Raw genomic sequence first — 16169 nt, 5'->3', positions numbered from 1 at the left:
CACAGGTTTTTGTGAGACTGTGGTGGGTGGACCTCGGACCCTCTAGGGCAGTGGTTCTCAAACCTCTCCTCGAGGCACCCTAGCCGTTCCATGTATTTGTTAAATTCCACCACCAGCACACCTGATTCAACTAATAAAGGGCTTGTTAAGTTGAATCAGGTGTGCTGGTGGTGGAATTTAACAAATACATGGAGCGGCTGGGGTGCTTCGAGGAGAGGATTGGGAAGCACTGCTCTAGGGGGGTCCGGGGGCATGCTCCCCCGGAATTGTTTATTTTTTTGTACATTTTAAAGTTAAATGCATCAATCTGGTGCACTTTGAGAGCAAAATAAAGAGGCCAAATCTATGATGAACTTTGTGCTCAAAACACAAAATCGACTAGACTGGAGCATACATTGGAGCCATCAAAGAAATGAAGCAAAAGTGGTTACCTGTGTGTACAAAATTATGTTTTTAATAACAGTACATCTGCAAACAGTGCCAGTGTAGTTCAATGTTCAGTGCCGTTTTCCTCAGTGAGGGATTCTCTTTTGTCGGTCAGCAGCGTTTTGTACTTGCTGAAGCTTCTCTCTGTATAATTATTTTGTAAGTTTAAATATCAACATTATCTGGCCATCCTCAGTAAATACTATCAAACTTTCCAAAGACCAGAGTTGGGACGGGCATGCGTGCACACACACACACATACACACAGAAAGGGAGAATGGCTTATATGAACTATCCAGTTCATATATCAATCAACTTATATCAACTATCCAGTTTGTTTTTATAGTGTAACGTTACTTGAAGGAGAGAGAGAGAGATTGAGACTTGTTACGCGCGACATTAGTCAGTCTCGGAATTGTCTCGGAGTTGTCTCGGAATGGATTTGGTAGGTTTTTTTCTGCGTCTCCGTAGATCGTGCCGCACCACCGTTTTAAAGCCTTAGTGAAGATTGATTTATATGAAAACCGATTTATGTATAATTTAGCTAGCTCGCCAACGTTACTGTGATTAAAGCAAACTTAAAAAAAATGTATTAAAAAAAGATATATATAATACAAAAAATGTGTTTATAATATTTTTTTATTAAAACAATTTCAGGGGGGGCGGGGGGTCCCGTTGGCGTGGCGGGCCGCCCCCGCCAAGGCAATGGTCGGGGAAACACTGCTTTGTATGCATCTGTTATGTTGGAGTAAACATGGTCTAATGTTTTTTTTTTTGGTCCACTTTTTCTCCCATTTTTCTATATTTTCTCCCATCCCAATTTCGTATCATCCAATTCAACCCCCCCCTGTCACGAACGCTGTTTCTTGCCTCCCACAAGCCGGTTGCAATGTGGACTAAGTCATACATAGCACAAGTCCCCTCCGGTACTTGAGGTAACAGCAGTCGCATCTTTTCACCTGCGCAGCTCGATCTCTCAGTGGCGAGGAGTAACGCGTGGGAGGCTCACGCTGCCCCCGACACTTCCTGATTCTACTGCGCAGGCCCACCAACCGACCTGTAGGAGTCGCTGTCCACAACGCCCGATCCCCACCCATCAGTTTCCCATCCCCTAATACGGCCAATGTGTATTAGTACGGACGACCAGCTAAACTGAAGGCAAATGTGGAGCGCTGGGCTCGAACAGGCAAGCCCAGCGTCTCCAGATTTCGTGGCGAGCGCCTTGCCCACTACGCCACGTAGCCGCCCTAAACATGGTCTAATGTTTTGTCTCCTCTTGTTGGGCAAGATACATGTTGGTGGAACTTAAATAAATAAAACTCTTAAACTTGGGGAGCACAGTGTTTAGGTTGGAGTGATTTAAAATCTCCTGCAACAATAAAGGCTGCCTCTGGGTGCGAGTTCTGTTGTTTGCTAATGGCAGCATACGGTTCCATCTTTGCTAGCTTGGCATTAGCATCAAAAGGTATATAGGCTGCAATCACAATGGTAGCTGTAAATTCCCTGGGCTGGTAGAAAGGTCTACACTTCATATATTCCATGTTAGAAGAGCAGTGACTCACAATTTGTTTGTTGTATTGTTTGTGCAGTTTTGTTTATATAAATGCACAAACCTCCACTTCTGGTTTTTTCTGGAGCCATCAGCTGTTCTGTCTGCCCTGCAGAGAGTGCGGCCTGGTAGCTCAATAGCACTGTCATGAATCCCACTATTATTAACACTTTGATTACCACTGGTGAACATGGTAAAACCCTGTTAAATGCCAGCACCCACTTCAATGATAGCGTTGTGAACGCATAATCTCCGTCTTAAATTATGGCTGTGTCTAATCTGCCCGTCGCTTATCAAAGACTTGTTTGCAGTCAACATTGTCGAAACGGATTGGTTTTTAATCGGTTCATTTCCATTTAATAGCATTTTGAAAAGCCCTCGTTTTTCAGGAAAATATATAGATTCCGTGATAAACGGCATTTACTGGAATATTCTGGCATACACAAAAACGTTGTCATTTTTCTGCCTATTTATGAATTGTTTTCAAATAAACGCTAGATTATCGATAGTATATGTGTACTTATGCACGCTATAGAAGCGGGCTGAAATATCGATTCTCTCATTTCCTGATCAGTGCGCACACACAGACACACACACACATATGGGACACGTTGATATATCTGTGAAAAAAGCTCTGATTATCCCAAGACTGGTAAAATAGATTCCTTACCTCAGATCAGATGTTATCCAAAAAGATTATTCCAATTCCTGATCGCCATTCCAAATATCGATCGCGTTTATTGATTCAGCGTTGGGTGCTGGAAATACATAATCCACGCTTTTCTGAGGGCCGGCGATCACTTGGTCTCTTCAGTTGGCTTGACGGAAAAGTAAAATGAGGAAACTGCCCCCCCCCCCCTTCATCAGTCTAAACTAATGGGGTGCAGTTACACAGGGAGAGAGGATAGGGGGCGGTATCTTCCCAATTGAGCTCAGAGAGACTCTGCAACACTAGCCTGAGGCTCGATTGATGAAATATGAATTCAAATCGCCAATAAAAAAAAATACGACAAACAAACGCTATATGTCGTTGGCGGCACTCAACTGGCGGCATGAACTAACGACTTATAGCGTCGTTGGCATCCAACGTGTTAAGCCAGGATTCCATGAAAATCATGACGTTGCAGTCCTTAATCCATTCATGATTTGATGATCCACAACATCCATCTTGTTCGCCAGAGACTGCACGTTGGCCAGGAAGATGTTGGGGAGTGATAGGAGATGAGGGGCTAGCTTTAGCCTAGCTTGCAGTCCTCCGCGCGACACAGGCGTACTTCTCTTCTGCTTGCGATCGCGGTGAGGAGCTCAGCCAGCCGGCCACACCGTGATGATATTCCCTGGTTTCAGTTCACAAATTTCTACAAATTTGTATTTTTTATTTTGTGATTTGAGTCCACACGGCAGACCTCATCATCCCCGTTATAGATATGTTTGGACGAGGACCAGTGAAGCCCTTGTTGATCTAAACTGACATCCTTATCTCTAATCCATTTGATCAGCGCAGCAGGTGGTGAAACAGGCCGGGGAAGGAATGTTGGCCCCTGGCCTGCAGAGGGAACATGTACTTTGAGCCAGATCCTCGTAACACCAGGCCCCTCATGGTGCCTTTCCCCTCACTGTGTCTGCTTTTAGTTGTCCCGACCTGTTCAAGCAACCAATATCATAATCAAACAAACTAATCAATCATATGTTGATATAGTACGTCACAATAACTACCAGGCATGGAAAATGCATGTTAATCTAATCGATGGTCATTGTATTGTACTGCAGGGTAATGTGTCGTTTTGCCATTGTCGTTTTCATTTTGACAGCCTCAAATATTTAAATTTAGCTACACATTTGACTTAATAGACCTGTTTTTTAAAGATAACACAAATATTTTATCTAGAAGCAGACAGAGAGGGTTACAATATGCAGTGGAAAAGTACATTCATGAGATACACATTTACCTTCGACCTCCATGGTGATGCAAGCATTAGCTATAGATAACGTCTCAAGCATTACTTACAGTTGACTTGATTGAAGATTACAAGAACTATGACGATAATCCATGATTACTACTATTGCTGATACATTTAGTTTAGTGGTCCAACGCAGTATACGAGCTAGACCCGACAGTTGTGTCACTAGTCACTAGAATGAGAAAAAAAGTGAGAGCTGTCACTTGCCAACAATCCTCCTCCATAAAGGGGTGAGACGTCAGAGAATGGTATGCTGCACATTCTAGTGTACATCAGGTCAAATGATTGATTACACTAACTATAAATGTATAGTGATAGAGACCAAAGTAAAAATACCTAATAATAAAATAGACCTAATATAGGGGGCGACAGTGGCTTGGGAGTAGAGCAGTCGTCTGGTAATCCGGAGGTTCCCGGTTTGATTCTCGCTCCTCCCGGGCAGCGTGTCGAAGTGTCCTTGAGCAAGACACTGATGAGCAGGTTGGCACCTTGCATGGTTGCCTCCACTGTCGGTGTGTGAATGTGTGAGTGAATGGGTAAGATGTGAGAAACAAATTGTAAAGCGCTTTGGATAAAATATAAATACAGCCATTTACCAAAATACCTATAAATCACAGTAAATGGGTACAGGTCAGGACATAGCTTTTCTTATAACACCAAGTATAAGTTATATTTAATATAAATATAAATAAATGCATATACAACACATTCTCAAGATAGATCACTCTGATTAGAAAAGAAAACCCACAACTAAAGTGTACATAAATAGCCACTATTTTTAATATACCGGTATACAATAAATATACATGGATTTACAGTTACACAAATGGATGTACGATATAAACTGGAATAGCGAATAATATCATGTGTTGTTGTGATACATCTATGGTAATTTAACATTATATTCTTCTAGTACCTCCATTATGGATTAATAGCCTGGTCTGTTGACATTTGCAATATCAGCAACTGTTGATGAAGATTAAGTACTTTAACATTGTAAACCAGCAATCTGAGGGACACAGAGCAGCATAACTGGACCACTTTAAGAACCTTCAGGTCAATCGAGGGTTGAATGCACTGAAATACAAGAACACCCTATAGAATATGTACTGTACTTTTACTTTTGAAACTTAATACAGTACTGTAGTGATTGTAATGGTACATAATTCACCCACAGACCTTGTTGGGAACATTCTAGAAAATTAGTGCCGCCCGAACATTCTGGAATGTTGGTGATGATGTCATAGTAGAACCCTCTCGAACCTCTTAACATTCCTATTTAAGCATTCTGTTTAGTATTGACAGCGGAAGAGTGCGCCCGAGTGCTTCCGCGTTTTCCCTGATTGGCTGCGACACGCCCCGCGGCAGGCGCGGCAGCAGCAGAGCGGAGCGGCAGAGCTTGCGGCATTATGTAGGCGTAATCGCAGATGATTTTCATTCGAAGCTTAGCTCACCTGGCAGCGCTGCGGTCCTGCGGTCCGTTGGTTACAAGTTCGAATCCCTTCAATTTTTTTTTTCTTTTTTCTTTTTAACATGTATTCTTTTGCCGGTTAAGGTTAGGCATGGTTAAGGTTAAGGTTAAGGTTAGGCATTGTTTCGGAGTTGGTTAAGGTTAGAAGGGTTAAGTTTAGGCGCTGTTAAGGAGCTGGTTAAGGTTAGAGTTTGTCTTAGAGAATGGCAATATTCTTTCTATGGTTAAGGTTAAGGTTAGGCATGGTTAAGGTTAAGGTTAGGCATTGTTTCGGAGTTGGTTAAGGTTAGAAGGGTTAAGTTTAGGCGCTGTTAAGGAGCTGGTTAAGGTTAGAGTTTGTCTTAGAGAATGGCAATAGACAGCCTATTTCCGCACTGCCGCTCTCTCGCGCTGCCGCGGTCACATGGTCACATTGTCACATTCTTGCACTCTTCCGCTGTCAATAAGCTACACGCCGGCACTCCTCATCTGGAGTAAGAGGGGAGGAGAGAGGGGTGATGGATAAGGGGAGAGGGATGAGGGGGAGGTGAATGAGGAGAGAGGGATGAGGGGGAGAGGTGAATGAGGAGAGGGATATTATTCAGTTAATGACATGATTGTAAAGCTGCACACATTCCATGATGCTCACTTTAGTCCAAAAACATAAATCAGACCTCTTTCATTATCACTCATGTCCTGTCTTGGGTTGACCTGTGTCGTCTCTGTGAGGGCAGTAACATCTCCAGCACACCTCATTCTGTGAAAAAAAACACAAAAAGACGAGTATTAGCTAAGCATAGACAGATAATAATAATAGTTCATTTATGGAGCATCTTTCATACATAAAATGCAGCTCAAAGTGGATTTTATTGACAACAAACATAACAACTTTGACAGATCAACATTTGTGTTTGCCTTGTCAGGGATAAAACGAAAAGTCCAGGACTTATTTACTGTTTACATCGTTGTCCCTGTTACTGGTTTCAAGTGGCACTATGGCATCTGAAGTGCATCGAGCATTCTTAGTGCATGTAGTAGTATTCATGTTATTAGTATTCTGTTGTCTGTTAGCCAGTTCTTTATACTATCAATGGTGGTCACTACATTACATCTATAACTATAACTGTCCTTGTTGGTCATCATTTGCACTGTTATGCACCTGGCTTGCGGTAACGTTGCTGACGTTATGATGCAGAAACACGCACACACACACTCACTCAAACAAACAACACACTGCAGCACCCACTCTCCACACTTTAGATCACACAAACACACTTACACTTTATATTTATTGATAAAGGATTTGCACTACAACTCGTACACCTACTGTGAATTGTACCTAAACTGCACCTCGTCCATTTATGCCTTGCACTATATAGTATTGTATATTAGTACACTGCACAGTATTGTATATTGTATGGTAACTACGTCTACGAACATTGTACATATGTCTAAACTGAACACTGTGACCTTTTTTTTTTTTCTTCTAATTTTTACTATGTTTTTATTTCATACTTATCTTGTCATGCACAGTCTCTGGAGCGCAACAGTAAGAAGCATTTTGTACAAAAGTATTCTGTACTTCTGTATGACAACTATTAAAGAAACTTGAAACTTGAGCTAACCTTATGATGCAGAAATATCTGCGGTATCGTTACATGTTGGCAGCTAACGTTAGCTAGCTGCTAACGTTGGCTAACTGGGCTGGATATACGATAGCTAGTTCGCAGTCAAAGTCAAACGTTAGCAAACTAATAGTTTGGTCTACGTTTCTAATACATGCCATCAAATATTATGTCTTTATGAATTGACCTTACCTTTGAGCAAACATAAGTGTCCTTGGTAATGGTCTTCACATTCAGTTGTGTATGTGGTTGACGACACAACATAATCCATCGCTTGCATTTCTCTAGTTTTCGTTTGGGCTTCGGGAAAGGTATGAAATATACTCCTCCATCCAGTCTTTCAGGGTACCTGGTGTCCGAATTACAGGTACCCCACGCACAGCGTTTCACCATCGGATATTAGGTAGATAATAACATATAAACTGAACTCTTACACAGTGGTTTTGATCACAGCCGTCTGGTTTGATGCAGCCCACAAATGGCTTTTCTGGTGTTTTTGCTGTGATATGATTGGACAAATTCTATTTTGGGGCATGGTTTAGCGACAGGTCTATTGTGTATCGCGATCCACTGCACAAAGAAAGTCATACAATACAATACACAGATAGACGATGTGTTGTCCTGTTCTGCTTCACAATGTAGTGTTAACAATGTGAAATAATGTAGAATTGCCTGTATCCTTTTTTTTGCTGACTTAAGTATAAGTTTGGTCTGTTGATTGTCCCCAACAGGGAATCTACACAGGCAGCAGGTTTGATGTGTTTTTATGATGAGCGAGTCCCGGGACAGAGACACTATGATGAGCGAGTCCCGGGACAGAGACACTATGATGAGCGAGTCCCGGGACAGAGACACACTATGATGAGCGAGTCCCGGGACAGAGACACTATGATGAGCGAGTCCCGGGACAGAGACACTATGATGAGCGAGTCCCGGGACAGAGACACTATGATGAGCGAGTCCCGGGACAGAGACACTATGATGAGCGAGTCCCGGGACAGAGACACACTATGATGAGTGAGTCCCGGGACAGAGACACTATGATGAGTGAGTCCCGGGACAGAGACACACTATGATGAGTGAGTCCCGGGACAGAGATACTCTATGATTAGCGAGTCCCGGGACAGAGACACTATGATGAGCGTGTCCCGGGACAGAGACACTATGATGAGCGAGTCCCGGGACAGAGACACTATGATGAGCTTGTCCCGGGACAGAGACACTATGATGAGCGAGTCCCGGGACAGAGACACTATGATGAGCGAGTCCCGGGACAGAGACACTATGATGATTATGTCCCGGGACAGAGACACTATGATGATTATGTCCCGGGACAGAGACACTATGATGAGCGAGTCCTGGGACAGAGACACTATGGTGAGTGAGTCCTGGGACAGAGACACTATGATGAGTGAGTCCTGGGACAGAGACACTATGATGAGCGAGTCCCGGGACAGAGACACTCTATGATGAGCGAGTCCCGGGACAGAGACACTATGATGATTATGTCCCGGGACAGAGACACTATGATGAGCGTGTCCCGGGACAGAGACACTATGATGAGCGAGTCCCGGGACAGAGACACTATGATGAGCGTGTCCCGGGACAGAGACACTATGATGAGCGAGTCCCGGGACAGAGACACTATGATGAGCGAGTCCCGAGACAGAGACACACTATGATGAGTGAGTCCCGGGACAGAGACACTATGATGAGTGAGTCCCGGGACAGAGACACACTATGATGAGTGAGTCCCGGGACAGAGACACACTATGATGAGCGAGTCCCGGGACAGAGACACTATGATGAGCGTGTCCCGGGACAGAGACACTATGATGAGCGAGTCCCGGGACAGAGACACACTATGATGAGTGAGTCCCGGGACAGAGACACACTATGATGAGTGAGTCCCGGGACAGAGACACTATGATGAGCTTGTCCCGGGACAGAGACACTATGATGAGCGAGTCCCGGGACAGAGACACTATGATGAGCGTGTCCCGGGACAGAGACACTATGATGAGCGAGTCCCGGGACAGAGACACTATGATGAGTGAGTCCCGGGACAGAGACACTATGATGAGCTTGTCCCGGGACAGAGACACTATGATGAGCGAGTCCCGGGACAGAGACACTATGATGAGCGAGTCCCGGGACAGAGACACTATGATGAGCGAGTCCCGGGACAGAGACACTATGATGAGCGTGTCCCGGGACAGAGACACTATGATGAGCGAGTCCCGGGACAGAGACACTATGATGAGCTTGTCCCGGGACAGAGACACTATGATGAGCGAGTCCCGGGACAGAGACACTATGATGAGCTTGTCCCGGGACAGAGACACTCTAATTCAATGCTGCGTCTCCACCAGATGTGGAGACGCCGGACATAATACAAGAGTGATTTTCTGCTGTTCCTTTTTTTTATCTATTTTCCCTGCTGCTGGGCATCAGAAGCGTGGAGAAACATTGACTGCTATGTAAATACATATTCACATCATTCGCATAATTATGTTAAACAATGTGATCTCTTCATTTTGGCCAACTGCTGCTGCAGGATTTTGGTTTCCTGATTGAAGGTGTTTTGATTTGATTTGATTTGATTAGGGATCCCCATTAGCTGGTGCGATAGCAACCAGCTAGTCTTCCTGGGGTCCACACACAAAAAAACATACAAAAACAATCACTATTGCAAAAACAAAATTATTAAAAGTCAGTACACACAATGCATAATGAACCTACTGTAACAATTAAGATAGCTAAAATTACATTAGTGTAAAACAAAAACAAAAAATTAATTTACAGTGTTAAAAACAATTTAAGATTATTTTTTTATTTGTTGATTGGCTAAATGGGCGGGCGAGATTAATTTGAAAGAGCAATGGATCTGTATGTGCATTTCACTTCTACATGCATTGTTAAATGTATTTAATAATTATGTAGGCATTTCTACAGCACTTCTACAGCATGGAAGGGCCGGTATTTTATTTAGCTTGTTGAATTTAAAATGTTCTGCTCCTTGTCATTTTAGTTGAGAGCCATTTTAAACTAGTAGGCTCTGACTAGTAGCCATGCCATTCTATCCATAAATGGCTCCAGAATGATCAAAGGATTACATTTATATATGGATTTTTGGTGCGATACAGAAAGGTATCTAAGCATCTGTCGTACATATCATTGTTATTCTTTCATATATGAAGTCACTGGTAAAATACTGACAACACAGAATGATTAATTTGGTCAAAGGAAACAATTTTGTGATAGAAAAATGCCACTTATCTACTTTCTACCAGCTTCTATGCATGCGTCCATCCAGTGGTTTCTGCCTCCGCGTCCTTAGTTACCATGGCAATCATTTCTGTGATTTGTAGATAACTCGTGTGTCTCTCGTCTCCGCAGGCCTTGGAGCCCATCCGCCGGCTGTCGGAGAGCGGAGGCTCCGTGTTGGGAGGACCACTGACCCCCAACAGCACCGCCACCCCCCTGTCCCTGGACACGGCCTACTCCAGCCTGAGGCAGGACACGCCACAGTCCCAGGGGACCCCGCACACTCCGCGCCAGTCCGGCACGCCTTTCTCTCAGGACTCCAACTACTCCAGCCGGCAGACCACGCCGGCCTACCCGGGCAGCCGGGCCGAAGGCTCCGGAGGCTCCGGAGGCTATAAGGCTCGCCGGCACGAGAGCAAGTTCCAGGACGCCTACAACCGCCGGCCGGAGAGGCCTCAGTACCGCAGCACCCCCTCGTACCACAGCACGCCGTCGGAACAGTCCCCCTTCAAACCCACGCCGCCCGAGCCCCCGCCCCCCGCCTCCTCCTACCCCCACCCCCACACGCCGCCTCCCCCGTCCTCAGCCGGCTTCACGTCGGCCTTCTCCCCCTACCAGCCCCCCGCCCCCCCGGCCTTCCCCCCCTCAGAGCCCCCCTTCGAGCCCCCCTACCACCCGGCCGTCCAGCAGGAGACGGAGTACCGCCGCCCCCCCCAGCCGCCTGCCGACTTCATACCCATCAAGGAGCGGCCGGAGACTCCGCCCATCCCCGAGCCTCCCCCAGAGCCCGTCCCCCACCCGACCACGCCTCCTCCCCGGACACCGGAGCGCTGCCCCTCCCCCGGCACGCCCACACTGGACTCCGAGAGGAACAGCCTCGACTCCCGCATAGAGATGCTGCTCAAGGAGAAAAGGACCAAGCTGCCCTTCCTGGCCGAGCGAGACTCTGACACGGAGGTGCGCATGGAGGGCAGCCCCATCTCCTCCTCCTCCTCCCAGCTCTCCCCTATCCCTCCTTATACCTCCCACGGAGGCCAGCAAAACTCGCGGCCTTCCAGCACGGGCCTGGAGGACATCAGTCCCACCCCGCTGCCGGACTCGGACGATGAAGAACCTGTCCCTGGTACCGCCTCCCTCCTGAAGAGGGTCAGCTCTCCTGTCCAGACCAACACCAACGACGTCAAAGACGGTCGCTTTGGAAACCACACACCTACCGATAACATGGACACGGTAAGACACAGCAGTAGCTAGCCAACTATCTTTACTTATGTTTTGATAGTGAATTGGTATTCACTTGCTAAAGATATTTTGGAAATAATACTATCCACTCCCATGCAGTGATATTACATACAAGTGCACTGGCAGAAGATTTACTTTGTTTACACAAGGAAGTTTGTCCAGTTACACATACACACAGTTCCTCCTAATGCAGTTTTAGATTTTAATTTATAATAACATATGAGACACAAAAAATGATCTTCTCTTCTGATCTGCACTCAACAAATGTATCAAACTAAATACATTTATTAAAATGGAATCAATTGACACTTGTGGGATTGACATAAGGGCCGTTACCTTCTAATGAGGGAATGCGACACCTCGCCGCTGGGTGGTGTGCTGGTGTGAATAATATCCTCTGCACTGGTCTGAAATGGCAAAAAAGTGTTGAGGTTGAAAACAAGTCCAAACCCTCTGGTAGGAGTTGTCGTGGGGAGGCATCACGTTACGGCAAATGACGATTCCAGTTCTTGCAGCGCGCTGCCACGTTCTAATCGGCCAAGTGGACATGGTCATCAGCCGATGCCGATTATATCAAAATGCCAGATATCGGCCCGATTGAATCGGGTCTATTGCTAGATTACGGTACCAGCTTTGCAGCTTGGCCTGCTGTGTGAGAGAGGAAGTGAACGCACAGGCTAAGCAACCTACTGCTACTACTACATATCATATTCAATAACATAATGAACACAATGATACCACAGCCTGCTGCTCAATGTGCTTACGCTGAGACACCAACATCACCCTGCACCAAACAAGGCTAATAATGTCTATGTACTAATGGCCTTGCTTGTCCTCTAGTAGTGTTGTAATGGTGTTTACACACAGCTGGGCTCTGTAACAGTGGCCCCGGGGCCACAGGAAGCACAGCAAGTGAGATTAGGCAGACAGAGGTAAAGTCTTCAGTCGGCTCTCGGTGTCAGAGAAAACACTGCTTTCACAGCTAACTGGTTCCAACACACAGGGCTCTGCGTGCTGCTCAGTCCACAAAAAGGTTTTATTGTGTCTTGTTTGTTTAATATTTATAGTGGGAAATGACATGAGCATATTGTAAAACTGTAGCTGCTTCATGTTGTTTTGCCCTGAGGTGTTGTCATTTGAGACATTAAAAGGATCAGTAATTGCTTAGACAAAAGTCTATGGATATGAGTATGAAAGGTATGAAGTTCCATGTTGGTTTATGTAAGTGTTAACCTGATAAATGTTTATTTAATTTAATAACGGAGCTATTAAGTCCACATATGACTTGTGGCATTGGTCTTGATTTAAAAAGTAAGTGTGCCAGTTATTCAGCGCAGCAGAAACTGGCCTCTGGTCTGATTCTGAGTTGAACTCGCTTTCAATTCAGTCAATTCATAAAGTAGATTTTCTTCTAAATGTAGGCTAAAACTTGAAAATCTTTTGCTTTTAAATGATAAACGGCAATAATAGATGGCATCTTCTTGGTATTAAAATGTGTCTATGCAATCTACTAAGAAAGTATTGCGAATGAATGCTCTACTATTATTGGTGAGTTAATTCTAGTTCCTGTTCATATTTTGACCTGAACTGACCCCGACACGACTCTAACATAAGCCTTTGAGCATTGAGAATGAAGGCTCTATCAATAGTAAGTGAATTGTAGTTTGTTTGTTTACATTTTAAATTGAAAGTGAGTTGACCCTGGCTGCATTCCATTAGGTAAAATGCTTTCCTCTGGTCGCTGTCTTCCCCTGAGTCGAGGAGGGAATCCCCAAAATGCCTGGATGAAAAAAGGCCAAACAAAGTGTGATTCGCTTCCAACCTTTGTGAAGGAAGTGAGGATTTATATCCCCTTGATCCCTGGGTTAGCCTCCCTTAGTCCCTTCCATGAAGGGTACACGCTTCCAGCAGGAAGTGTATCTCGCGATCCAATGCTCCACAAGGCTACAGAATCCACGCAGATTCAAACACGATGATTTACAATCGTGCATATTAACTCATTCAGCGCCAGATGGCGCTGTTTACTGTGTAGTTGAAAGGCCAACGCTTTAATGTATATGAATATGTGGCGGTGTTTGCAGGGCTCAAACTATTAAATATCATAGCTATGGATATAATAATATTGCCCATTTGACATTGAGTATCTATCGTTCAATTTGTGAAAAAGAAAAAATTATTTCATCCATACATTCCCGTTTTATACCGTGGTGAATATGAGTATAGTTTTAGAGTAATCCTGTCTAATCCCAGAAAACGACGCTATACGTGTGCGTTTCACAAAAAAACGTGCCGTTTCTCGCCTGTATACGCTACTATTTCTAAATCAACGCTATATTATCGGTATTATGTTTCATCATGAATGCATGAAAGGGGGGGGGGGGTAGTTTTTCTATGCTTTGATCGTCACCAACGGAATACGTTACACACACACATTACACATACGCTCGGATCGCAGTGAAGGAATTCTTGGATCAACGCAAGATTGATACCATATAGCCCTTACCTTGACTAGGATGTACTCCAAAAAGAATATTCCAATTATCTGATCGCCATTCCAAGTATTGATGTCGATCGTGTTTCCAACATAATCCACCAAAGAACATGAACCGGGAGTGCTTGATTCTCCTCAATCCATGCGTTATAAATGCTTGTCCTGCCCGACAAGGAAAACTCTGCCTGGATACTTTAGATCGACGCACAGCCCAAGATAGTTTCAAAGGATCATGTGCAATACCGGCTGCAAAGCGGCAGGCGGCGGTATTGGACGTTTGCGATCTCAGACTCATTCCCAATGATAACACAGGCTCCCTCGATGGATTATGAATGGGAATATCGAATAAAATAAATGACGACCAAAACCTGAGAAATCTCGGGTCTGGCGCCCAACCGCTGGCAAGTTAACCCGACTTATCTCGGGTTTGGCCTCCATTGTGTTAATGCTATATTTAAATACAATCGGACAACAAACAAATTTAAAAAAGCTTAATATTATAAATGTTTGAATGAGATCTATGGGGGCGTTTGATTTCAGAAGGGTTTACTTGTTGTCACTAGAGGGGAAAATGAGGGGAGGGAATGTGCTACCCCTGACTCTGCTTTATACCTCACTAGTGCTGTATTTACACTACAGGGTTCCCTTGGGGTCTTAAAAATAATTAGAATTGTAGGCCTTAAAAAGGTCTCAAATATGATTTTCATAGGACTTAAACATTTATTGAATTAGGAAGTTACTCCTATGTTGTGATAACTTCTCTGTATCATATTTAGATGTGTTTGGGGGAAATGTCTGGGTTGCAAAGAAAACATTCAGTCCACGTTCCACGAGTCAACGAATTCCAACAATTCGTATAGAATTACTTATTTTATTGTCCTTCATACTTTTTTGCCAGTATGGCTGTGAAATAGGTATTAAATTATATTCAAAGTGGTCTTAAAAAGTCTTAAATGTAACTTGTTGAAGCCTGCAGGAACCCTGTACTTAGAAAGAGAGCTTTAATTTCCTCTTTCTAACACGCCCGTTGGCCTCGTTCAACAACAACACTTCCTGGTTCCGCTGAATCTGACTGGCAGCTACTGACGTATCACATTTCATGTTATCACAAAGCAAACATTGCAAAGTGGGTAATTTGGGTAAAGAAACCTCTTACGACAGGTTCACTGTCGTTTCTAGTTTGTTTAGGTTTTCTGTAGAAACCGTCACACAGGGCTCATAGATAATTTACACCCCTGGGACCTAAATCAGAAATGCAGTTTCTCACCCTGGAACCAAGGTTCATGAAAACTTAATTAAATTACTGTGTTAGCTAAGTTCAACAATTTACCAGGATGGTACAAGAAATATTGTTGTTCCCATCATATTGTTGTTACTCTTGTCATGTGGGGAACCACTTGTAGATCTGGGATCCATTATTGGTACCAGACCCACAGTTTAAGAAGCTACTGGCTCAGTCTAGAGCAACAGTACCAGACCCACAGTTTAAGAAGCTACTGGATCAGTCTAGAGCAACAGTACCAGACCCACAGTTTTTAAGAAGCTACTGGCTCAGTCTAGAGCAGTGGTTCCCAAACTGTGGTGCGCGCACCCCTTGTGTTGCGCGAGCGCCCTCTAGGTGGTGCGTGACATGAAAAGGCTAATGGTGGTAAATCAATATATATATATTTTTTTTTTTACAATAAAATTTCATAAAAATCTTAGTCAAACCTTTAGTATTATGGATATTAACCCTTTCTCTGCCACGCTTATATCCATCCTTATACCATCCTCTGCCAGCTCTATTTGTCTATGGAGATGTTCCCCTTCTTTGCAGGGCTATAACTTTTTAAATTGTATTGCTAAATTGACATTACTATGGCCCATTCAACGTCAAGTAGGATGTAGCAACGTTCTACTTTTTCATTCACATATTCATACATATGTTTTTATCGTTTATCGTTTTCTGCAGCATTCTGCAGAACGTGAGTTATAGCCCTAAATACATATATTAGATCATCAAATGTAGTTTGATACCGATTGACGTCAGATAAAAAATCTCAATTGTACAAGGTCCTACACGTCATGCCTCATCATCTGCTGGTGACCGGAGGGGGGGGGGGGGGTTTATAAGTCCGTGGCCGACGTTAAATAATTAATTTAGTATGGGTGATATGTTGAT

General features: G+C 44.1%; 1 protein-coding gene across 1 annotated transcript in view; it reads left to right on the top strand.

The window, feature by feature from the left end:
• setd1ba (SET domain containing 1B, histone lysine methyltransferase a) overlaps positions 1–16169 on the top strand; it is a 64853-nt gene that overhangs the window by 15834 nt on the left and 32850 nt on the right. The window contains exon 6 of the mRNA XM_084324417.1: positions 10411–11508. Coding sequence (XP_084180543.1) covers positions 10411–11508 — 1098 coding nt within the window. The remainder of the gene's footprint in view (positions 1–10410; positions 11509–16169) is intronic.

The sequence above is a fragment of the Notolepis coatsorum genome, assembly GCF_963971535.1.
Source record: "Notolepis coatsorum genome assembly, chromosome: 11".
NCBI lineage: Eukaryota > Metazoa > Chordata > Actinopteri > Aulopiformes > Paralepididae > Notolepis > Notolepis coatsorum.
Note: the sequence above shows the minus strand (reverse complement) of the source record. Positions and strands in the feature narration are given on the sequence as shown.